This window comes from Plasmodium yoelii (genome assembly GCF_900002385.2).
Source record: "Plasmodium yoelii strain 17X genome assembly, chromosome: 12".
Taxonomy (NCBI): domain Eukaryota; phylum Apicomplexa; class Aconoidasida; order Haemosporida; family Plasmodiidae; genus Plasmodium; species Plasmodium yoelii.
The window spans coordinates 325,780-351,380 of NC_036184.2; the positions used below are offsets into that span (position 1 = coordinate 325,780).

The 25,601-nt window shown below is 20.4% G+C and overlaps 10 protein-coding genes across 10 annotated transcripts; 4 read left to right on the forward strand and 6 right to left on the reverse strand.

The window, feature by feature from the left end:
• Window positions 1–2,528: 2,528 nt before the first annotated feature.
• On the reverse strand, window positions 2,529–3,131 carry PY17X_1205900 (conserved Plasmodium protein, unknown function; the record flags this gene model as incomplete). Its single annotated transcript, XM_022956701.1, has 1 exon — window positions 2,529–3,131. The coding sequence occupies one exon, from the start codon at window positions 3,129–3,131 to the stop codon at window positions 2,529–2,531; it is 603 nt and encodes a 200-aa protein (XP_022812563.1).
• Window positions 3,132–4,670: 1,539 nt separating this feature from the next.
• On the forward strand, window positions 4,671–8,917 carry PY17X_1206000 (conserved Plasmodium protein, unknown function; the record flags this gene model as incomplete). Its single annotated transcript, XM_022956702.1, has 6 exons — window positions 4,671–4,759; window positions 4,975–7,729; window positions 7,907–8,064; window positions 8,229–8,333; window positions 8,462–8,677; window positions 8,791–8,917. 6 exons carry the CDS (start codon window positions 4,671–4,673, stop codon window positions 8,915–8,917), a joined length of 3,450 nt encoding a protein of 1,149 aa, XP_022812564.1.
• A 231-nt stretch (window positions 8,918–9,148) lies between these two features.
• PY17X_1206100 (conserved protein, unknown function) lies at window positions 9,149–10,680 on the reverse strand (the record flags this gene model as incomplete). The annotated part of the gene is made up of 4 exons (XM_022956703.1): window positions 9,149–9,652; window positions 9,797–9,897; window positions 10,021–10,257; window positions 10,542–10,680. 4 exons carry the CDS (start codon window positions 10,678–10,680, stop codon window positions 9,149–9,151), a joined length of 981 nt encoding a protein of 326 aa, XP_022812565.1.
• Window positions 10,681–11,459: 779 nt separating this feature from the next.
• On the forward strand, window positions 11,460–12,866 carry PY17X_1206200 (ADP/ATP carrier protein, putative; the record flags this gene model as incomplete). The annotated part of the gene is made up of 3 exons (XM_723321.1): window positions 11,460–11,667; window positions 11,798–12,130; window positions 12,373–12,866. 3 exons carry the CDS (start codon window positions 11,460–11,462, stop codon window positions 12,864–12,866), a joined length of 1,035 nt encoding a protein of 344 aa, XP_728414.1.
• A 588-nt stretch (window positions 12,867–13,454) lies between these two features.
• On the forward strand, window positions 13,455–14,408 carry PY17X_1206300 (conserved protein, unknown function; the record flags this gene model as incomplete). The annotated part of the gene is made up of 1 exon (XM_722551.2): window positions 13,455–14,408. One exon carries the CDS (start codon window positions 13,455–13,457, stop codon window positions 14,406–14,408), a length of 954 nt encoding a protein of 317 aa, XP_727644.2.
• Window positions 14,409–14,815: 407 nt separating this feature from the next.
• Window positions 14,816–17,119, reverse strand: PY17X_1206400 (methionine--tRNA ligase, putative; the record flags this gene model as incomplete). Its single annotated transcript, XM_722552.2, has 1 exon — window positions 14,816–17,119. The coding sequence occupies one exon, from the start codon at window positions 17,117–17,119 to the stop codon at window positions 14,816–14,818; it is 2,304 nt and encodes a 767-aa protein (XP_727645.2).
• A 784-nt stretch (window positions 17,120–17,903) lies between these two features.
• Window positions 17,904–20,891, forward strand: PY17X_1206500 (U3 small nucleolar RNA-associated protein 25, putative; the record flags this gene model as incomplete). Its single annotated transcript, XM_022956704.1, has 1 exon — window positions 17,904–20,891. One exon carries the CDS (start codon window positions 17,904–17,906, stop codon window positions 20,889–20,891), a length of 2,988 nt encoding a protein of 995 aa, XP_022812566.1.
• Window positions 20,892–21,056: 165 nt separating this feature from the next.
• PY17X_1206600 (conserved Plasmodium protein, unknown function) lies at window positions 21,057–21,526 on the reverse strand (the record flags this gene model as incomplete). The annotated part of the gene is made up of 3 exons (XM_022956705.1): window positions 21,057–21,105; window positions 21,281–21,348; window positions 21,458–21,526. 3 exons carry the CDS (start codon window positions 21,524–21,526, stop codon window positions 21,057–21,059), a joined length of 186 nt encoding a protein of 61 aa, XP_022812567.1.
• A 484-nt stretch (window positions 21,527–22,010) lies between these two features.
• On the reverse strand, window positions 22,011–23,006 carry PY17X_1206700 (conserved Plasmodium protein, unknown function; the record flags this gene model as incomplete). Its single annotated transcript, XM_022956706.1, has 2 exons — window positions 22,011–22,860; window positions 22,978–23,006. The coding sequence occupies 2 exons, from the start codon at window positions 23,004–23,006 to the stop codon at window positions 22,011–22,013; spliced, it is 879 nt and encodes a 292-aa protein (XP_022812568.1).
• Window positions 23,007–23,757: 751 nt separating this feature from the next.
• Window positions 23,758–24,758, reverse strand: PY17X_1206800 (conserved Plasmodium protein, unknown function; the record flags this gene model as incomplete). The annotated part of the gene is made up of 2 exons (XM_723923.3): window positions 23,758–24,587; window positions 24,749–24,758. The coding sequence occupies 2 exons, from the start codon at window positions 24,756–24,758 to the stop codon at window positions 23,758–23,760; spliced, it is 840 nt and encodes a 279-aa protein (XP_729016.3).
• Window positions 24,759–25,601: the final 843 nt, after the last annotated feature.

Sequence of the window (25,601 nt, forward strand, 5' to 3'; positions counted from 1 at the left end):
CTTAAGGATATAACGCTCAATTTTTTTTTTAATTCATCTTTTAAATAACATTTTAATTGTTTCATTATTAACATATATTTATTTACATGTGTAATTATATACATATCAATATAGTTTTGTATTTTTCATAAGTTTTAATAAAGTTTTAATAATATTTTAATCTAATTATTAATATTAAAATATATATACTTGCTTATGAGATAAATAAACCCTTTGTGTTTTAAAAAAAAAAAAATTACTGACAAATTTTGCATTTTTTATGCCCTTATGTATAGTCTGCATTTATTTTATTTTTTGCTAATAAACTCATATGTAAATAATAATTATATATTTATAATTTTAATTGCAAACAATAGGTATAACCCATCATAGAGAGGGGAAAACGAAATAAAATTTTATAAACCTTTGTATCTTTATTATTTTATTATTCTTTATGCATTTTTACAAATTTTTTATACCATTTCTCGCAATAAAAATATATTGTATACAATTATTTGCAAAATATGAAAATAAAAAATTACTGCCAAATCTCTATAATACATATATGTGTGTGTTTATAACAACCTTAAGAGCCTATATACTTATATATACATATACATATATATATTATAATTATGGGCAATGGCTGCATTTTTTATTTGCGCCTGTTATATTATTCTTATTTATTGCATGTCTGCATTATTCTCATAAAGCGGATATTCTTCAATTATTAATATTATATATTTTTAAATAAAATTACAACATCCCCAAAATTTATATACATATATACCACATAAAAAAAAATAATCTCGAACAATTTTAATAAAAAATACACTTATTCTTATATATAATGTTAAATATTCACATATTATCATTATGGACAAAAATTATAAGTAATAATTAATCCCTTTTAATATGTATGCACAGTTCATAAAAAAAAAGAAACACAAAAAATTATACAAATATTTGTTCTTTTGTTTCATTCTTTTCTGTATGTATCATATAAAGTTTAATGTGTTATTATTTTACTTAATAAACTATTTGAAAATTATTGACAATTTAGACATTTTCCATATTTACTGTTTTAAACTTGTGTATATTTTATCTTTTTCCCCACACTCTCCATATTATATAATTGCCAATTATTCTCTCAAAAAAAATATGTACAAAAAAAAATATAAAAAAAGTCTTTAAATTAATTCTTTTGTTGAAAAAAATAAACATATTTAATTATTATTATTCCCCATTTTATATTCTCTAGTTACACACACATATATATATATATATATATATATATATATAATTATTCATGCATAGTATCTCTTAATAAACCTCATTTTCTTTCTACCTGTTTAAATTAAAAAAAATATATGAAACAATTTTTATTTTAGACTGAAATTTAAAAAAAAAAAAAAAAAAATTTGAATTCCTTTTATCCTCATATTTATTTTAATTAAAACTATATATAATTATTCTCAATATTATACCAAAAAAATAAATATAATTAAATAAAAAAAATATATATTGAAAATAACTATAAAACTTTTAGCTTTATAAATTTTGTACTTGAATTAAATTAAAATATAGTAACAATAATAACCTCTTTACATATTAATAGTTAATTTGAATTTACTGGTATATTTATATCCTTTAAATATATAATACATAATATATTTTTGAATATATATTATTACAATTAATATTCACAAATGTGTGTGTATATATTTTTGACATTTTCATATGACTTATAAATAATTTCTTCTTTTTTTTTCCCTAAAATATATATTTATTTCTATAGAATAATTTATTCGATTGTATTTTTATATATTATTTCCTTTAGTAACATTTTTTTTGCATTTCGTATATTCAATGATTATTACAAATTTAATGTCCAATAACAAAAACATATATAAATAAAATAATAACGTGATAAAATATAATTTGGAAGTATATAATTTTTTTATAACTTTTCAAAATATTATCACAAAAAACAAAAAAAAAATAAAATAAATAATTAAAACAGAAAACGAAAAGGAAAGGACAACTGTTAAAAATAATAAAGCCATATTCATAGTAGTAACCATGTGACGATAATAAATTGTATCTTCTTATTTCTTTATTCTTTTATAATTGACTCATACATTTTTAATAGTAATAAAAAATTAAATAATTATCTACACAATTATCTACATATATATATATATACATATGTTTGAGTTAACTGTTTATGCTATCATAATTTCTAAGCAGCATCATTCCCTAATCTTAAGTTAAAATATTCATATATCCACTTCCAGTTTATAAATTTAATATTGCACATATATTCCCCTATAATCAAAACAGTATATACATATATTTATTTATACTATAAAATTCAAAATTAATTATGATTCCTTTCAGTATCCATGTATATGTATGCATATGCATACGTGCGTGTGTGAAAATATGTTTCACCTTTTTATATTGATTTTTTTGTTGTTTTTTTTGGTGTTTTTTTTTTTTTTTTCGGAATACAAGAGTTTATTAAATGCCTTTATGGTGATCTGTATTTACGAAGTTTCATTAACATTGTTTAAATAATTTTCCAATTCAAACATTTTTAAATCAAGAAATTTATCAGTTTCTAACAATTTATTATACTGATTTTCATATTCTTTCATTTCTATTAATAATTTACTTAATATATCTTTTAATGAATTAAATTTTAAACTCGCATTTATTTGTTTTTCAAAATCTTCAGTACCTAAACATTTATTTAAGCTAATATATTCTAAATTATAATTATTATTTAAATTTTGTAATTTATTGTTTAACTCTTGTTTTATTAATTCATTTCTCCTATATGATATTTTATCATTTATTTGAATTTCTTCTGCTACATTTTCAAAAGACTCTTTTAAAAAAGTTAAAAATTTATTAGCATAATCATTTAATATATCATCATATTTAACATCTTTTACTCCTTTTAATTTTTCTAATATACTTGTAGCATTATATTTTTGTTCAAATTTTATATTTTCTGTTAACATTAATTTTTTTAGTAAAATTATATTCTCTTTATATGAATTTTCATTCTCCCTTTCTCCTTTTTCTGACGAAATATCAGAAAATAAAAAATTCCAAATAAATTTTAATTCTTCAACTGTTGACATTGTTTTTTTTTTTTTTTTTACTATATATCCCCAATGTTATATTTTTTTTTTTTTAAGTATATTTCACACAAAAAAAAATAAAATCATCATGCCTCTTTTAAATTTTTATAAAACTTATTTTAAATTAATAAATTTGAATTGCTCAAATTTTGAAATTTCGCAATTTTACAAAATTTTACAAAATTTCACAAAATTTCACAAAACACATTTTACATAAAGTGTATTCAATTTTATGTGGGATAAAATGTATATTTTTAATAATTATAAATTAAAATACAAAAAAATTAACATATGAAATAAACCAATCAAATTTATGTGCATATATGTTGCGCTTATATGTATTAAAAATATTTATGTAAAGCAAACGCATATTATCCCATATAAATATAATAATATAATATAATAATTATATATATATATATATATATATATATGATAATGATAGTATACAGGGTTAAAATAAATTTTCTCCTTATATATAAAAAAAAGCGAATATACTCGAATTTTACAATACATTCACGTATAATCTTACATTTTTTTATTTTTATTTTTTATTTTTATTTTTTATTTTTATTTTTATTTTTTATTTATTACTTTAAAAATATTAAATTTACGAACTTTTTCCTGATCATAAGCAAAATACACATATTACATATTCATCATAATTTTTATATGATATTAAATTTAAAAAAAAAATAATATTTAATTTTTAACAATAAAATTCATAAATTATGTGTGTTTCCCTTTTTAAAGAGAAATAAGTATAATTTAAATTTATAACTATTTATCTCAAAAAATAAAACCTACAAATATGTACACATATAATGAGATATATGAAGAGTAATATGTTCATATATTATTTGCACACACAAATATCTTTTTCTCTTGTATATAATTTTACAATTAACAAGACATGCTTGTTTAACAATCAGTATTATATTTAAGACCCTAATACTTATTTTCACAACTTTTTATTTTCTTCAATATATAAAATAAATATAAACAATTAAACCTTAAAATATAATTTCCTCGATCTATTACCAATCTTATTACATTTTCAATAACCTCATGAGACTCTCCATTTCATATTATTTGTTCAATCTTAATAACTTTTATTTTTTTTCTGTCCATTCGCTATATCTTCCTTTTTTCATAGTTTCAAATAACTTTCTGAAAATATATTTTTTTAAATGTTAAGTATCGCTAGAAATAGCATTCAAAATTATTTGCACACATTTTCGCACCTCTTTTGCATTTAAAGGTTGTAACAAATGCATGTATGTTCATGTAAAATATAATCATATAAATTATATTTTTCAACTTGTTCAATTCAATGATTATTAAGGCTCTATATTTCAGGGGTTAAGAATTCCCTTTTAAAAAAAAAAAAAAATGTTATCTATTTTGATGTTTCTCATATTCTAAAATAGTGTCATGATCTTGCTTTTATTTTCTCCTTACCCGATCATAATTATTTCGCTGATTAATCAAGTATGTATATAAATTTTTTATACTTATTAATTCTTTTAATTTTTTAAAATGACAAAACAATTAACCAAGGAATATTATTCATATTTTTCGGAGTCTCGAAAAAAAACGCTAATGGTGGAAAAGGACATAAAAACAAGGTATTACTCGGAGCCGAACAATGACTCTAAATTATGAACAAAAAATAGTAGAAAAAATTGTAGAAAAAATTGTAGAAAAAATTGTAGAAAAAATAGTAGAGAGAAAACACTTCCATGTCTCGAACTTATGTAGCTCCATTTAGTACATCTCTAATTTACATATTCCTAACTCTCCCCCCTCCCAATTTCTGTACTATTAATTTTTTTATTCATAGAACGATATTCCTTATAAAAGAAAATCTGAAACATATTTTTGTGTTAGACAATGTAGATGCAACAGTAGGGTTATCACTAATGAATGTTACTATATTTTTGCTTGGGGGGTTAACAAATAATACAATAAATGTTTGTATTTCAACATATTTACAAGGCATGATATTTATTTTAAGTTTATTATGTTATATTATCCAAACTAATTTCCAAAAAAGTATTATATCTGATATATTTTTTGTTATTCTTTTATTCGTATCTTGTATTTTCCCTTTTTTGTCAATAAAATTAAATGGCGGTTTTAATAGTATTATATTTTTTCCTATATCTATAATGCTTTTATTTTCAAAATATCATTTAAGAAATTTATTTTTATTAGAACTTGGATTGATACTAAAAATTTTAATATTAGTTATGGCTATAAATGTTAATGAAATAAATATATATATAATCTTATTATTATTATCTTGTTTTTTTTTTAGTATTTTATTTTATAGATATTTATATTTTTTTTCAAAAACAGTTTCTATTAGCTTTTCGACACCAAAAAACTTAATGATGATGTTTCCATACATTAATGAATATCAAGAGATATGCTTACTTAAATTAGCTGATATAATAATAGACATAAATAATTATATGGATGTAAAATTAAATATATTTTGTCATGATATTCCACAAATTAATTTAACAAAAGAAAAAAATAATTTTGAAAATTTACAAATGAATATTAGTAGAATCATAAATAAATTCTATACTTTAAAAAATCAAAAAATATTTTTAAATTTCCCTCCCTATTATTGTCTAAAAGCATTATATTATAAAAAATTAAATTTAATGACATTATATATCGAAAAAAAAAAAAAAAAAATTAAAAAAAAATATTCAAATTCTCATAATACACATTTATATTTTCTCTTAGAATTATCTAAAAAAATGAACAACTCTTTTATTTATTACGACATCCCATACAACCACTCCCCTCCACATCTTCCATTAAAAAATGGGGATACTAAAGAATGCGACCCTGTCGTGAAATCGGGCAAAGAAAAAGAAGATATAATAAGAAATGACAAAAAAAAAAATATCATAATAAATTACAAAAAAAAAGATATAATAATAAATGACAAAACAAAAGATAGAGTAAGAAATGACAAAAAAAAAGATATGATAATAAATGAAAAAAAAGAAGATATAATAAGAAAAGACATACCAAAAGATAGAGTAAGAAAAGACATACCAAAAGATAGAGTAAGAAATGTCAAAGCAAAAGGAGATGTAAGAAAGGAAAACACATCCAATGAAGTAAACAAAAATAATACAAAATCGAAATCAAGGAAAAAAGAAATAAAAATAATAAGAGATAAATTCCGGAATAGTTTTTTTTACTCTAAAATATGTTCTAAACAGATAGAAGACAATCCCCCTAAAAAAATAATAATTGATCATGTAAAAAAAAACAAAATAGAAAAAAAAGCAGAAATAAATAATTTATTTACAAGTACTATTGGAGATGATTCTGAAGCAAAGCTAAAGGTTGTGAACAAAAAAGAGAGAAAATCAAAAAGAGATGACAAAAAAAGGGACGACAAAAAAAGGGACGACAAAAAAAGGGACGACAAAAAAAGGGACGACAAAAAAAGGGATGATAAAAAAAGGGATGATAAAAAAAGAGACGACAAAAAAAGAGATGACATAAAAAGGGATGATAAAAAAGAAGAACGAGAACGAGAACGAGAACGAAAACGAAAACGAAAACATAATTCCAAAAAATATGAATCAACTCTCGAATCGAGCGCTACTGAAAATCTTACGATTATAAAACCGCATGTTGTGAATAAAAACAAAATAACAAAAATTATAGAAAAGCCGAATTTAATATCAACCGAAAAATACAGAGATACAAAAGATGAACAAATAAAAAATAAATTGAATAAAATTCGAAAAAAAAAAAAAGAAGAAAGAAGTAAAAATCACACAAACCAAGAAATACAAATCGAATTAGATATAACATATAAAAATCTAAATCATAATAACACAAAAAAACACAAAAATAATAATAAAAAAAAATTTATCGAACAAAAAAAACACGGACATGAAATATACACAAATGTATCAAATCAAGAATTATATAAAAAATCTAATATAGAAAAAAATAATGTCTTAGATAAAAGTGAGGATTCTATTTATGATAAATATATAACCAACTATAATGATAAAGCTAATTATAAAATTTTACCCAAATTTCCAAAAAGTTTAGAACAAAAAGAAAAGAGAATAAAATATAATTTCAAAAAAAATAATAACAACATTTCCAAATGCAATGAATTAAAAGAAAATGATTTTATAGAAATTAATAAAAATCATAAAAAAAAAACAAACTTAAAGGAAAAAAAAACATATTCTTTTTACTCAAATGAGGATCAATACATATCTGATGAAAAAATTATTTTTATAAATTTATCATGTTTATTTTATGTATTAATTCATAAAATTAAACAACTATTAAAATATATAGAAAAAATTAATTTAGTTGTTCAGTCAGTTGATTTTAAACAAGGAATTTCCCCTAAACAAAATTTTCTTTTGTCTTTTATAGATCAAAAAGCTGAACGCTATTATATATTATGGTCTAATATGTTTGATTTAATTTATCACATTGAAAATTTTATAATACATATTTTGTTAATACTTGTTTTTACTTTTTCTACCATTTTTATTCGAATAGCTCCTATACACCTGAGTCGGTCTTATGTGCTGGTACAACAAGAAAATAAAATAAAATAAAAGAAATAAAATAAAATAAAAAATTAGTAAAAACATTAGCAATATCAACCAATTTAATATTAAACCGGTTTAATTATTTACACACTAATTTTTCTATACTCTTATTGGAATGCAAAAAAAAAAAAAAATTTCCTTTCTTTAATTTGATAGTTCAAGATACCAAGCTTTATAATATGTTTTATCCTACGATTTTTTGTATCCCCAATAATTGCTATTTTAATTTTTATGCCAATTGTAAGGATTAAATCTGTAAATCCTAAAAACGGTTTTATTGTTAAAATCATATTTTTTATTTTGGGAATTTATATGTAAGAATATTTCTATTTAAAACAATACATACCTTTTCATTATGAATTAAACACACAGTAACACAAATGTTACACATAAATATTATGCACAAATGTTATACACAAATGTTATACATAAATATTATGCACTTTCCTTTTTTTCAAAAAATATAATTTTATTCCAGTATGATTTTATCTGTGATAGATTATATATGGACCATTTTTTTAGTTCACAAAAATTTTTGGAATCTAGAACAATCTATTCAAATATCTTTACTCAATGCATATAAGTAATTAAAATTTTATAATCAACATTATTTTTTTATATCTATTCATGTTCATATTATTTATTGATGTTCCTAATTAAATAAATAGATTCATACTAATAACTATTTTATTATTCCTTTTTACAATGTAGATCCAGCCTATTTTCAGAATCTGAATTTGTTTTTTTTGTTCCAGTTTTCTATTTTTTAATAATGCATAGACTCAAAAGTTTGTGGTATTTATATATAATATGGTTATTTATAATAAATATAATATATTGGATTTTTATTACTTCACCATTAGTAGGAATTAAATTAAATATCTCTCTCATAACTCTTATTATTATGTGTGTTTTATTTATTATTAGGTACTTTAATAAATATAATGACATGCATAATGGAATATTTCCATTAATATATTAACATACATATATTATCTCCCTATTATATATTCACAATTTTATTTTATTTTATTTTATAGACCTTTTGAAATCGTAAAAAGAGACTTATTTTCCAGATTCGTTTTACCCTATATTTTATTTTTAGATGATATTTTACATTTTGTTAACAATGAAAAGAAACTTAAATATTTGTCTTACATAGATTAGTCCCCATACACATACCCAAATATGTACCAACACCTATACATACATAAAATTCAAAATTATTAATATTTTAATTTATAAATAAATGAATAAGTTTTATTAAAACAATAGAGAAAAAAAAAAAACAAATATTACAATTAAAAATGCGTATAAATACTGGTACAACCAAAAAACACGTAAAAAAAATTCGGAAAAAAAATTCAAAAATTTCAATACAAAATTTATCTTGATATATTATTCCAAATTGGAATTATTCAAATCATCTACCAAATTTGGGTCGTTGTCTAAATTTTCCAAAATCATATTTTTATTCACAGGAGAAGAATTATTTAAATCTACCAAATTTGGGTCGGTGTCTAAATTTTCCAAAATCATATTTTTATTCACAGGAGAAGAATTATTTAAATCATCTACCAAATTTGGATCGTTATTTAAATTTTCCAAAATAATATTTTTATGCACAGGAGAAGAATTAAAAAAATTGTCTACATTATCATCCACAAAACATTTACACGAAAAAATTAATTCATATCTTTTATCATTATTTATCTTTTTTATTTTGTTTGATATATATAATTCATCAAATAGTACTGAGAAATATAATATATTAAATCTTTTACAATCATTATATAATGATTGAATTTCCCTTTTGTGAGAATTCAATATTATATATCCTAAATGCAATGGAATTGTGTAAATATATGTAAACGGTTTTAATAGCCTATATTTTATCTTCAACTAGCCAAAAAAAAAAAAAAAAAAAAAATTAATATATATATATATATATATGTACAAGTCAGGCAAACAACGATACAATATTTTCGTTTTATAATGTGTGCATTGTATTATTTACAGCATATTGGCGAGTTTTTATTTTCATACAAAAATTTCAGTGGTAAGCCCATTTTCATTTTGATTTAATGGAATAGCGATTTCACTTTTATGTTGTAAAGGGAGTTGGTTAGAGGAAGCATCTTCGACTCCTAACATGTGTGTAACAAATAATTTTTATTATATAAAAGATAAAACTATTTTGTTATATATTTTTAAAAAAAGAAAAAGAAATTATATAGCTATATATATATTTTTTTTTTTTTTTGGATTACCTCCGTTATATAAAAAGCATGTAGGATTTGCCCCCATTGGATAGTAAAAATATTTTACACTTTTTGCGTGAAGTGTGTAAGATAGTAAAGTATCGTTTGTAATATTTAAATTTATATTTAATTTCCCTCCTATAATTACTTTATTATCTTTTAATATAAAATTAAATATATTATCATCATTTTCCATAATGTTTATTTCGGGGGTGTAGGATGTCGTTAAAATTCCAAGTATTATTCCTGAATTTTATACATTTCATATAAAGATAATATATGTATATATATGCACACACATATAATGAATAAGCATACAACCATGGAGATTGATGCTAGTATATATGATCAAAGACGAATAAGGAAGTATATACAGTATTCTTTCAATTTTAAACGTGACATGCATAGTCTTTTATACGAAAAAATAAAAAAATAAAAAATAAAAAAATAAAAAATAAAAAATAAAAAAATAAAAAATAAAAAATAAAAAAATATATTTATTCACTTTTTTTTTATTATTCATTTCAAACCTCCTATAAAACATATTATAAAAGATATCATCAAATAGGTCATATTAAAGAATACTGATTTTTTATTTATTCGTTTCTTCTTGGATACTCCATTTTCATACATACTTTTTTTTTTATAATAATAATTTTCACTCTCCATAATTATTTTTAAACTTAATAAAATAACTTAAAAAATCGATATTAATAATGACAACTAAAATAATGGAAGTATGTCCTATATTTTTATTTGCTGAAAATCAAAAAAATAAAACAATCTGATTCCTAGCTTTAAAGCTCAATGAAAAAAACACCTCCCTTAAAAAATAAAAATATTGTGTCAAATATTTGATCTATTCATAAAGAATAAATCTTTAAAAAAAATATAATAAATTACATAAAAAAATAAAGTGACAAAATACCGAAATAGAGAAATGATCCAATAGCAAACACATGATAAATTTCTCCACAAAATATTTAAGACTATGTGTAAAAAAAAAAAAATAAGGTATAAAAATATAAAATTAACAGTTATAAATTTACAAAAATAATGCATACATCAATAAAAAAAACATATTTCTATCATTTCATATTTTACATGAAAAAAATTATTAATATAGAACTAAAAACATTTTTAATTTTATTTTAATAGAAAAATAATATATTAATAATAAATAAAAAATAAACAAACAAGTATGTAGAAAAGATCAAAATGAATGTAATAATATTCTCATTTTAAACATAAATTTTTGTGAACAAACCAAATTAAAAATTTATTATCCCTTCAAAATTTATTATAATATTCTATTTATTTTTTTATGAAATATTATCATTATTATCATCATTATTATTATCATCATCATTATTATTATCATCATTATTATCATCATTATTATTACCATTATTTATAGACTATTCAATCTTATTATATATTTTCATCATATGGAAATTTATTATTTAAAAAAAAAAAAAAAAATAAGTTATAAAGGGCTATTTATAACAACTTTTTTAACCCATGGGGGGGCAAACATAATTTCTAAATTTGCCGTTTCACCTTTTGAGAGAATTGTAATTATTAGACAAATACAACCTGTTTTTTTTAAAAATATATTGATTCAGCCAAATTTTACATATTTAAATATAATAAAAAGTAAGCAAAACGTCCTAAATACTTTTCTATATAAAATGACAACTACATAATATATATACATGCATACTATTATTGCCTAGCTTATTCACAAAATGAAAATTTCGATATTTTCTTCATTTTATTCATTAAGGTATATATAAAAACCAAGGGCTTACATCATTTTGGTGGGGATATAATGCTAGTATTTTTAATTTTCTATCATTCAGCTTTTTAAGATTATTATTCCATGATCAAATAAAATATCATTTATCTGACCGTATTAAAGATAAAGAATATTTAAAAAAAAATTATTTTTTGACAACTTTTTTTTTATTTTATACATCCAGTTCTTTATCTTCAGCTGTTTCATACCCTCTAGATACAATTCATAATTGTATGGCATTAAATCATGAAAATCTTAAAAATAAAAAATTATATAAAAGAGGAGTTTTTTTATTTATTTATGACCAGCTATTAAAGAGAAGTAATAAAAAAAAAAAAAAAATAATAATATATTTCTATATCTCATCCATTTTTATTTACACCAAATCAAAATATAATACATATCATAATACTTTGAATGTCTACAATTTAAGTCATATATTTATGTTCATATAAATGTGTAAAGGTTAATACTCCTATACATATATATTATCCTAATAATAAGGAGAAATTCATATGTATGTATATATGTATATTTTTTTTTTTTTTTTTTTTTTTTTTTAGAAATCAGAAATTTATATGCAGGATACAGTTTATGCTTATTAAACTTCATCCCATATTTAACAATCACAATTAAATTGAATGAATTATTTACAAAATATTTTACCGAAATAAATTTTGATAAAAAAAATTACAACTTTCAAAATGATAAGAAAAATAATATTACATTGAACGAAGAATATAAAGAATTATTTAAAAAAAATCCAAACTTTTTTTCTTATATTGTTTTAGGAGTCTTAACAGGATATATTGCACAATTTGCTACATACCCCCTTGAAACTTTGAGGAGAAAATATCAATATCGTGTTATGTATGAACAAAATTTTCTTAAATTTATAATTCATAATAATAAGTTAAATAATATAAAACCCAAAACATTTGTAAATAAAATGAAAAATATGTACAAAGGATTTACAGTACATTCCCTTAAACTTATTCCTGAATATTTAATATTCAGTTGTTTTTTTTATTACGTTAAAAATAATATGCCTATATAATAAAACAATTATTATTTTATTATATATATATGTATATTTTTTTTTTCACATTTTTTTTTTTTTTTTTTTTATCACTATTATACATGTGAAAATTATCCATATTTTTTTGTTAAAATTAGTTGCTTTAATTACGCACACATTTAATAACTGCTTCATTTTTAACTTAATAAGAATTTGCCCAACTTAAGCAAATAAGCAAACAAATAAGCAAACAAATAAGCAAACAAATAAACATTTACTGTTTATACATCGTTGTATACATTTAGCATGATGCATGCGTAGCTACCTCCTCTTTCCTACTGCAAACAATGTACCGCCATTTTGTGGGAAGCTAAAACGACATATTATTTTTAAATTTCAAATTTACTGTACAGAAATATATTATGATAAAAAGTGTCGTATCAAATAAAACTAAAAAATGTTATAAGAATTTATTTTTTTTTTTAAATAGCATAATATGGATATACAAACATTTGTGTTAGATTTTTGGGGAATATATATAGTGTAAAAATTATATAATTAACATGACATTTTTATATAAATAAAATAATTATTCTCTTAAATACACATGATGTTTCACGAAATAAAATGAGTATATACAATGTGAAATTTATTTTTTTTCCAAATTTAAAAAATAATTTTGTTAAAATTCAAAAACAATATGGTGGTACCTCATTACTAACAAAAATAGGGCAATCCTTTAATCAAGAAAATATAAAAAATATAAAAACAAAATTAAATAATTATCAAAAAAATTCATTAAATATATTATCGAAATCTAATGATACTAATATATTTAAAAATTTTATAGATATATTTAAAAATAATAATATTAAAGACAAATTAAAATTAGGAGATGATACAGAAAAAAAGGAAAAAGAATTTTTTAATTATTATATAAAATGTTTAATGAAATATGAAGGTATTTTTACATATAGAAAATTTAAATTTTTTTTAAAAGATTTATGTGATTATTTTAAAATATATAGTATCACATTTAAATATAAAAAAAAAATGAATCCACAACTTGAAAAATTAAAAAAACAATATGAAGTTTTAAATTCATTTTTACCTCATGAATTAGATTCAGATGATTATAAAATATTCCATTTAGAAAGCAAAAAACATTTAGCAGCTTCTGCTAATGTTGATTTAAATTTTATTAATGAATTGCTTTTATTTCATGATTCTTTAAAAACAGATAGAACATGGTTTTATCGAAAAATTGTATTCAAAAGAAAACTTCCCGAAAGTTTTGAAGAAAGAGAAATTGAAGCACCATATGATAGACCCGTAATCAAAAATTTTAGTTACGGAATTAAAGAATCTTCATTAGAATATGAACAATATATGAATAAAAATGGAAGAAAATTAAAATTTAAAAGATGGATTTCTAAAAAACATCCATGGTTTAGACAAAACACATCAGGAAAAAATAGATGGGCTACTAGACCATATACAAAAAAATTCCCATATTTATATTATTCAAATATACCTAAATACATGTATCTCTCTAGAAACAAACCTAGAATTAAAAAATAATCATATTTTAATTACTAAAAAATGAAAAAATAAAAAAATAAAATAAAAAAATAAAATAAAAAAATAAAATAAAAAAATAAAATAAAAAAATAAAAAAATAAAATAAAAAAATAAAATAAAAAAATAAAAAAATAAAATAAAAAAATAAAATAAAAAAATAATAAAATAACATTTACAGTCTGATTAACTTGAAAGAATATTCCATATTTTATCACTCCCCCATTTTCACAATTTGAAAAATAGCATATTACTAGAATCTCGCTTCGTATTTTTTCCTCTTTTTTTTCGTCTCTAGAATTGTACAGAACCAATTTGGTCGCTCATAAGAACCACACACACTGGCACACATCAAAATAAAGTCCCCAACCAACTTGGCTCGATTTGACTCAACTTTTTTTATATATTTTTTATACAATTTTTATCAAACTTGTTAAGACAAATTTGTCCGTTTGATTATCCAACATATTTATAGAAATAGAATCATTATCAATTGATTCAAAACCTATATTTTTCAAAATAGACAAACTAATATTTGGAATAAATGGATACATAAAAATAGAAAAAAATTTAATAGATTCAAATATTTCATATATAATAAAATTAAATTTTGTAGAATTATTTATTATTTTCCATGGTTCATTATAAGTATAAAATTTATTTATTTTTTTTATAAACATAATTAATTTTTCTAATAATAATGGATATTCCATATTATTAAATAATTTTATTAAATATGTTTTGCTATTTTTAAATTCGTTTAAAATAGTAAAATTATATAAATTATTTTTTTTTATAATTTTATAATTATTTTCAATACATAATGAAACAATTCTATATAATAAATTTCCAACTGAATTTCTAAGAAAAAATTCAAAATTTTCCAAATTTTTTTCTTTAAAATTTCTATCATCATATATATTTCCACTTCCAATAAAATATAATCGAATAACATCTTTATTATATTTTTCTAAAAGTGTAAATGGACTTATAATATTGTTTAAACTCTTTGACATTTTTTTATTTTCATTTTTTATTAATCCATGACATAATATATTTTCAGGAATTTTTATTCCTAAACTATTTAATAGACATATATATAAAATGCCATGAAATTTTAATATATCTTTTCCTATAACTTGAATATAAGGATTCCAAATTTTTTTAAATAAATTTCTAATATTATTTTTATCATCCATTTTTGAATTAGATAAATTTATTTTATTATTTTCAAAATTATTCAAATCGTTATATGTATCTACTAAATTTAAAATATCGTTATAAGTACATAATATTCCTTCTTCATTTTGTGTTATATTTTTTAAATCAAAATTTTCATCTTTTGAATTATAATACAATTTTATAACATAAGCAATTGAAGATATATATGATAATAATGCTTCAAACCATACATATATTGTTCCTTTTTGTTCATCTGGTATTGGAATTCCCCATTCGGTATTGTATCGACTTATACATATATTTTTAAAATCATTTTGAATATGATACATTATCTCTTTTTTTAAATAAGAAGGTGATATTATATTTTCATTACTTTTATAAAAATTAATTAAAAAACCTTTAAATTTGTTTATGTTAAAAAAGTAGCTATTCTCTTCTTCAATATAGATGATATTACTCGTAGCGATGTTTTTTTCGTCTTTTTCGCCTTTTTCTTTTTTTTCCTTTTTTTGATTTTCCATTTTCTCGACTTCCATTTCACTTAAATATCTTTCCTCATTTATGCTATAATATCCTCTATATACATCCTTATATATATATCCCTTATTTAATAAATATTTCCAAATATTCTGAACAAATGTTTTGTGAAATAAATTTGAAGTTCTATAAAATAAATTTATGTCTACATTTAACATTTCATTCATTTTTTTATAAAAATTAGAAATATTATTTAAATATTTATTTTTATCCATATTTAACTCTTTAGTTTTATTGTCTATTTTTAAACCATGTTCATCCATACCAGAAAAAAAAATTATTTTTTTTTTATTTTCTTCATTTTTTATTTTTTCAAATCGATATATTGTATCAACTAAAACATTACAATATGCATGTCCGATATGAGGCTTATCATTTCCATAATAAATTGGAGTCGTTATAATTATTCCCTTTTTATTTTCCTCATTTGTGTTTACATAATCAAAAATTTCTTTTATCTTTTTGCTGCAACATTCACTTTTGCTAAATTCGTTATTTTCTATGCGATTCGGCAATTTGTTTTTTTCTCCATTTTCCATGCGATTCGACAATTTGGGTTCTTCGCCATTTTCTATGCGATTCGGCAATTTGTTTTTTTCTCCATTTTCTATGCGATTCGGCAATTTGGGTTCTTCGCCATTTTCTATGCGATTCGGCAATTTGGGTTCTTCGCCATTTTCTATGCGATTCGACAATTTGGGTTCTTTTCCATTTCTTGTATTTACAATTGAATATCTATTTAAGACAGACAGTTTGGGCCCATATAAATAGTGATATATATATTTTTTTTTTTTTAAGTGTGTTTTTAAAAAATTATAACTTTCCAAATTGTTATATCTTTTTCTTTTTATTTTTGAAAAAAATGATGGAAAACAATTTTTTATATTCTCAAAATTAAGAGACCCAATGCAACTATTTTTGTTTATCCCATTACATACTTTTATAATCAAAGATATTTCGAAAAAAAAAAAAAAAAAAAAAAAAAAATATTTCATAATTTATTATAAAGCTATATTATATACATAAGCACATTTCTTCTCCTCGTTTATTTTTCTCGCAAATTTATACTTTATAATTTTTATATTCATGGTTATAAATCGGCATACATATACGTATAAATATGGATACATATAGATCTGCATACATATACAATTCGACATCAATTCAATGGATAAATGGTAATATCATACTACAACGTTTGTGAAAGTAAAAATGGTGTTACTCTAAAATTCGTTTTAACCCATTTTACAGAATATCCAAATCTGGTTTCATTTTATTTTATTAATTTTGTTTTTTATATTTCATCACAAACATTTTTGTACTTATTAAAAATGCATGCTGTATTATTATTCCATTTCATTTCTTTTTAAATTTTGATAATAACTTTTACTATTTAAACAAGTAAAAAAAAAAAAAAAAAAAAAAATGTATACATGATCAATTTGTTCACCTATTTTAATATTTTTTTTTTTTTTTTTTTTTTTTTTTTTTTTATATCTATACAGACTATGTATATAAACAATTATGCATATTTTAATTTGGTGTTTTTTTTTTGTAACTCTGAAATTATATTCATTTTTTATTTCATCTATATAATATGTTTATAATTTTTTAATAATACATAAAATTAGCAAACTTATTTGTTAGTCAATTTTATTCTTCTTATTCGATTATATTTATAGTAGTGATGCAAATAGTAGCTATCATTTGATTAGAAACATAAAGGAAGCAAAATAAAGAAGGTCACATATCACCCTTTCATTTCAACATTGAAACAATATGAAAAAATATAAAAAAAATAAAAGGAAAATAACATCAATTAATGAACTATACGAATTAGAATATGTTAAAAAGGAAAAAAAAAAAAAACTTAAAGAATTGAAATATAAAATTAACAAACGAAATGAAACAACACCACAAGAAGATGATAATATAAAAAATTTTAAAAACAATAATGATGATGAAAATGAAAAAAAAAAAAAAAAAATTGATAAAGCTTTGTTAGCAAAATATGAAAAATTAAAGCAACTTGAAAATACACCAGAAAACAATCAAAATAATGAAACACAAAATATAAATAATAAATCATATAAAACATTCTTACAAATTTTACAAAAAAAAAACAAAAATACATACAACCCACCACTTAAACCCAAACCTCCCCATACTCTACTGGACCCAAAGCAAGCTCCACAGTTCAGAAGTGAAGTGGAAAATGGGAATGAAAATGGGAATGAAAATGGGAATGAAAATGGGAATGAAAATGGGAATGAAAATGATAAAAATGGCAACGATAAAAATGGCAACGATAAAAATGGGAATGACAAAAATGAGGCATCTTCGTTTCAAAGCAAAGACGAAATATATATGAACATTTTAATAAACAATATAAAAAGTCAAAATGAAGATTTCCTTAATGTTAAAGAAAATGATACTGATAATAAAATAGCTAGCGAAAATGATCATATTTTAGAACACAAAGATATTTATGCAGATTATGCAAACAAATCATATAAATTAGTTGAAAATAAAATGGACTATTATTTTACATTTTGCCAAAATATTGATGATTATTTTATTAAAAAATTTTTACAAATAAAATCAAAAAAAGAAAAACACAACAATGATAATGCAGAATTAAATAAAAATCAAACAATAGAAAATATGTATGTTACTTCTAATTTATTTTTACAAACAAATATTTTTAAAAAAAAGACAAATCAAGAAAACCAAAAAGAATACTCCTCTCAAATTGACCAAGTTGAAATACAAAATGAAGATATAGACGAAAAAACTAATAATCTATTTTTTAATAACATAAAAATAAAACCATATTTTTTTTCAAATTATATAGAAAAAAATAATATCACATATTTTTTAATGACAATTTTGAAAACACATCCAAAATCTATATTAGATGATAATAATTATTATAATATATATGAACCTATCATAAATAAATTAAAAATATATATTTCAGAATTCAAATATCCTCTTGAATTTTTTAATAACCAAATATATGAATATATGCAAAATTATTACAATGTAGATATTAAAAAGGTTATAAAACAAGAATCAAATGAAGAAGACAATATTGATGATATTAAAAAAATGAAAAAAAAATTGAAAAAAAAAAAAATGAAAAAAAAAACATTTCGAGATGTATCAGCTATTTTAGAAAGAGATGAACTTAAAGCATACTTCCATTATATAAATTCATATGTCGATGTTTTTTATTCAAATCAAAATATTTTGAATTTCCATTTTATAAGATTACTAAACAGTATACATTGCTTAAATCATTTAAAAAAAAAAAGAAAAAGAAAATTATATATAAAAAAAAAAATTGAAAAATTAGAAAAAACACAACAAGTAGAAAAAGAAAATATACAACTAAAAGATGATTTTTGTGATGAAAGCTTTTCAAAACCCAAAGTTTTAATTTTATGTCCATTTAGATATATTTGTAAAGAATACGTAGATATACTAATTAATATGTTATCATTAATTGAAGTGAAAAATAAAAACCGATTTATTAATGAATATGATCTACCACCTGAAGAAAAAAAAAATCTTAAAAATATGTATATAAAAAAAAAACAATCATTTGATTATATTAATTTATATAGAGGTAACAGTGATGACTGTTTTAGGTTAGGAATCAAATTATTTGAAAATGAAAAAAAAATACAATTATATAGTCCTTTTTATGATAGTGATATATTAATATGCTCTCCTTTAGGCTTAGAAATTATTATAAAAGAATATAAAGAAACAGAAGAAAAAACAAATAATATATATAATGATGATGAATATAATTCAGATGATTATGAATTAAACGATACTGAAAATTCAGCAAAAAAAACAAATAAAAAAAAAAAAATTAACACAAATAATAATAAAAAAAAAAAATTATATGAATATGATTTTTTATCATCAATTGAAATATTAGTTATTGATCAAATTGATATTATATTAATGCAAAATATATTAACATTAAAAAATGTTTTAAATTTTATAAATAAACCATTATTAAAATGGCGTAATGCTAATATAAATCGAATAGCTAAATATGCCATAGATGGATATATAAAAAATTATAGACAAACAATTATTACTTCAAATATTATAGACACAAATTTTATCTCATTAATTCAAATGTCAAATAATTATAGAAGTTATTTAAAACTATTTATAAAAAACGATGATGATACTATTTTATTAAGTGTAAGAAATATACTTAAAATAAATCAATATTTCAAAAAAATTGAATGTGATGATATTTTAAAAATTGAAGAATGTATAATCAATTTTTTCTCAACAAATGTTATCGAAATTTTAACTAATATAAAGCAACTTATTATTTGTATACCAACATATATAGAATACATTAGATTGTATGAAATATTAAAAAAAAATGATATATCTTTTAAAGGTGTTAATGAATATACCACTGAAAAAAAACGAATAAAAATCCAAAAATTATTTAAATTTGAAAAAATTAATATTTTACTAGTTACAGCTCGTTTAATTTATTATGAACGATGTACTTTTAAAAATGCTAATCATGTCATCTTTTTCTCTCCACCTAAATTTCAATTTATGTATTTTGAATTAATTAAAAATATAACTATAAATTCACCAAACGCATCATCTATGTGTTACTACACTAAATATCACACATATGAACTTGAAAGAATTGTTGGACAAAAACGAGCAATCCACTTAATACATGAAAAACCAGGAAAAATCACTTTATTTAAATGAAATATATAATCAATCTCATTTATAATTATCCAAAAAAATATAAAAATAATTATACATTCTCTATATGGCTACAAACTGACATAAATACATGCCTACAACATATTTATTTTTTTTTGGAGGGGGAGGGGAGAATATCAATCTCTTTTTTCAAAAATCAATTTTTTATTATAAATCCTTTATGATGTTTTTGTATATATCAATATTTATTCCTTTTCTAAAAAATAAGGAATATCAAAATAATTTCTTTGTTTATTTTTTCGAAAAATTGTTAGGCAGTTCTAGCGATTTTTATATCAAAACATATGTTACTTAACTTTTTTTATAATAATTTCATTAAATTATTTATATTTGTTTAATTTGTTGTTTTTTTTATCATTTTATTGTCTTACTTTAAAATATTAATTTTCAAGAATTCGCCAAAACATTCAATTTCTAGATCTTCAAGTTGCGACATTGCCTGTAATAAATACATATACACACACATGTATGTATTACATGTTTTATGCATGTTTTTATGGATATTTTTATGGATATTTTTATGAATTTTTTTTTCTTTCAATTTTGACTTTTTTAGCTTTGGCTAGCTGTGCTTTATTATCTGATAAATTAACGTTTTCACATGACCCTTTATTCATTCTTAACTTAAATAGCTAAATAAAGCAACTGATTATAGGGAATACCAAAATAATCAAGCGAAAAAAAATGAAGTAAATAGGATAATTAAAATGTTTAAACTATGCGGAAAATCAAGGTAACTGATATCAAAATAAAACTTTTTGAAATATATAAAATTAAAATAAGGCTACTCGTAATTGGCAAAATAAAACTTTTTGAAATATATAAAATTAAAATAAGGCTACTCGTAATTGGCCAAAATAAAACATTTCCAAAAAATCAATAAATAGTCTAAAGAAAATGCAATGTTTCATATAAAATAAAACAAAATTAAAAAAAATAACATAACCTTATTAAAATTGCGGCATACACATGCATTAAAAAAAAAATATAGAGGGAAAAGTTTGCACACATAACTAGCTATATTTAAAAAAAGTATATATTTACATTGCTGTTCATATTTTATAAGTTTTGGTTTCTTAAGCATTATATATATATCACATATCACATATCAAACAATTTAGACAATTGAAGACTATTAATTTTCCCGGTATCCCAATTTTTCGCATTAAATACTCTGATAAATTTAATGTTTTTATATAAAATATTTTTGAATATTTTTAAACTATTTAAATTTATTTCTTTTATTAATATGTTTAATTTATTATCTTTTTTACAATTATTGAAATATTCTGAAAATAATTTACTAGTTACAGTACCATCATCATAAATTGGTTGATTTTCATTATCACTTGCTTTAAAAAAATCATGGCTAATATTTATCTGAAATTTTTCAAGATAAAAATTATTAAAGAAGTTATTTAATTCATTTGACAACTCTTCCTTTGAATAAGTTTTATTCTTATCTATATATTTATCTATAATAGGAATTTTATTTAAATATGAATTCATTTTGTTGGTTCCTATATGCAATGTTTCTTCATTATTTATGATATGTTCATTTGTCATATTGTTTATTTTATCTTTTAATTCTTCCAATAATTTGTTATTATTCAATTGGTAATTTAAATATTCATCATCAAATTTTATAATCTTTTTCTTTCCTTCATTATTCTTACTATTTATTTTAATAGCATTATAATTTTCTAAAACATGCTCCATAAGAAAGCTATCATTTCCTTTTATAGTTTTTATGATAGTTAAACCTAAATTTATTATTTTTTCAATATTTTTTTTTGATTTTTCATATTTTTTTAGTTTGATTACGTCTTCATCTTTTTTTCGAGGGTTTTTAGTTCCATCATATTCTTTAATTTTATCAAAGGAATAATATAAATGAAAAATTTTATTTTTAAAAAGAACATCTACTATAGATGACACACCTCTTTCAAATCTGCATTAATTAAGAAATTGTATAAATCTATATATAAGAATCTGTGATATGCATTCTCTTTCTTTTCAACATATATGCATGCGTTTTTTCGCATTGGATGTGTTGGATTTATTTTACTTTTTTGGAAAGTAAGTAGAGCGTTCCATTTTGCTTTCTTTTATCCTGTCTTTTAATATTCACCAATTTTAACATACAAAAGAAAATGGTGCTAAAATGGCAAAGAAAATGATACTAAAATGGCAAAGCAAATACAATTTTAATCATGTCACGTATTTCATGGGTTAATGCTTGAAAAGGAATATTCACTAAATCTGTAACATGAGGGTTATAAAACCATATTTTCTTATTATTTTCTTATTATTTTCTTATTATTTTCTTACTATTTTCTTATTATTTTCTTATTATTTTCTTATTATTTTCTTACTATTTTCTTATTATTTTCTTACTATTTTCTTATTATTTTCTTACTATTTTCTTATTATTTTCTTACTATTTTCTTATTATTTTCTTACTATTTTCTTATTATTTTTTATTCAATAATAATGTGCATGTAATTATATCCCTGTTTATTCAAACGAATTCAAAGAATCATTTAAGCGTACAATAAAAAGATATACATATGACGAGTGTATTTGCATACAGTGCTTTACAAACAATAAGCGAATTATTATAAATGCACAAACAATATATTTATATATTAGTATTTTTTGGATAGCTTCTCTTTATATTTTCAAACTTTTTAAATGAATTATTATTATAAGTAAAAGCTGGAATTAAAATAATATAATTTAAATTATTTTAATATTCTTAAAAATAGACAAATATAGACATTACTTATTTATATACATGTGCATATAAACATCGAAGCCTATATTATGTATAGTGTGTATATATATATTATTTTGTGATATCTTTATTTAGTTTTCCTCCCTCTATTTTCATATAGTCATTTGACATTTTAATGGATGGTAAGTCGTTATAGTAATATGGTATTAATGGTAGTAATGTATATGATTTTGATGAATTATTTTTTTTTTTTTTTTTTTTTTTCATATTGTAATCATCATATGATGAATATAAAATTTTATTATATATGTTACCAAAATCATTTATTTTGTTTTTTGTTGTAGTTTTAATATTTGGGTATTTAAAATATGTATGAAATTTCCGAAGCGGAAAATTAAATCTAGGAGACACTAAATTATCTTTAATACATGTTTTTAATTTATTTTTTAAAAAATTAAAATTATTAATATTATCACACTTAAAAAAAAAAAATTGTAATAGTTTATTTACATATCTTTTTAAAATTATTTCTAACCTAAATAGCTTATATATCATTTGGAAATTTTTATTGTCTACATTAAATTTCTTACTATAGTTTACATTATGACTCATATCGTCATTCTTGCTTTCGTTTGTGCTTCTCCGTTTTTTCTCCAAAAATTTCTCACTATTTGAGATGTCGAAAAAAATACTACAATTTTCTATCAATTTTGATTTAATTTTTCTTTCTATAAACCATAAGCTGTAGTATATAATTTTTTTTTCAACGTTTTTTTTAAATTTATTTGTTATTTTTAATCTATCAATAAATATTTTTAGTAATTTCTTTTCGCTAATTATCTTATTCAAAATTTCTATCCCCCTTCCTGTTTTTAAAGTGCTTGCAACTAGCTCCTTCCCTTCTTCAAATGTTAGAAATTCTTTTTTTAATTTATCGCTAACTTTAAAGGGGGAAATGGAAACACCAAAATATACATATATACATACATATACATATATATATATATATATGTGTGTGTGTGTGTGTGCATTTTGTAACTTATTATATTCATTATTCCTCATATATGAGTTTTTCTTCTTCAATTTTTTATAATTTCCTTACTCAAAGCCATTTAGAATTTTATCCACTTCGTATTTTATTCACTATTGAGAAATAAAAACAAACTATATGTATAGACATATGTTACGAATAAATCTACTAAATATATTATCAATCTATTTAGACAATAAAAAAGAAAGACATAATTTACGAGACCATACACAAATAATTATTTTATATTTTTATTTATTACGAAATTGTATTTAGTGTGCTCATTCAACTGTTTTATTCTTTTCTTTATTTTTCTTAACAACTTGACAAACACGTGGTTATTGGAAAATAAAATAAACTGTCAAATTATCGCATTTCTAATCAATGAAAATATATCAAAAATGTATCAAAAATGTATCAAAAATGTATCAAAAATGTATCAAAAATGTATAAAAAATATAAAATAAGTTATATTATTTATTCTTTCCTTTTTGGATGAAAATCATTTTATTAAAGAAATAAGAAATAAGAACGAATAGGGCATAATATATATTTTTTTAAATGTTATAAAAAATTCTGAACGTTCAGAATATTTGAGTTGCTAATTATTATAATAATAAAATATTATTTTTATTCCAAAAAAGGAAGTAAATGATTTAAATGAATAAAAGCCATTGGGCTTAAGTATGTTTGTTCTACAAACACAAAAAACATTTTTCTAAAAATTTTAATTATTCATTTTTCAATGAAACGTTATTTCATAAAAACAATCACCAAATGCATGTATAAATATTCTATATGTACAACTTATTTTGTTTAAGTAATTTTGCACACTTAATGGAAAAAAATGGTAAACCTTTCACATACACAAATATACCCAATATATAAATATACATGATAAAAAATAAATATATTTTGGTGATTC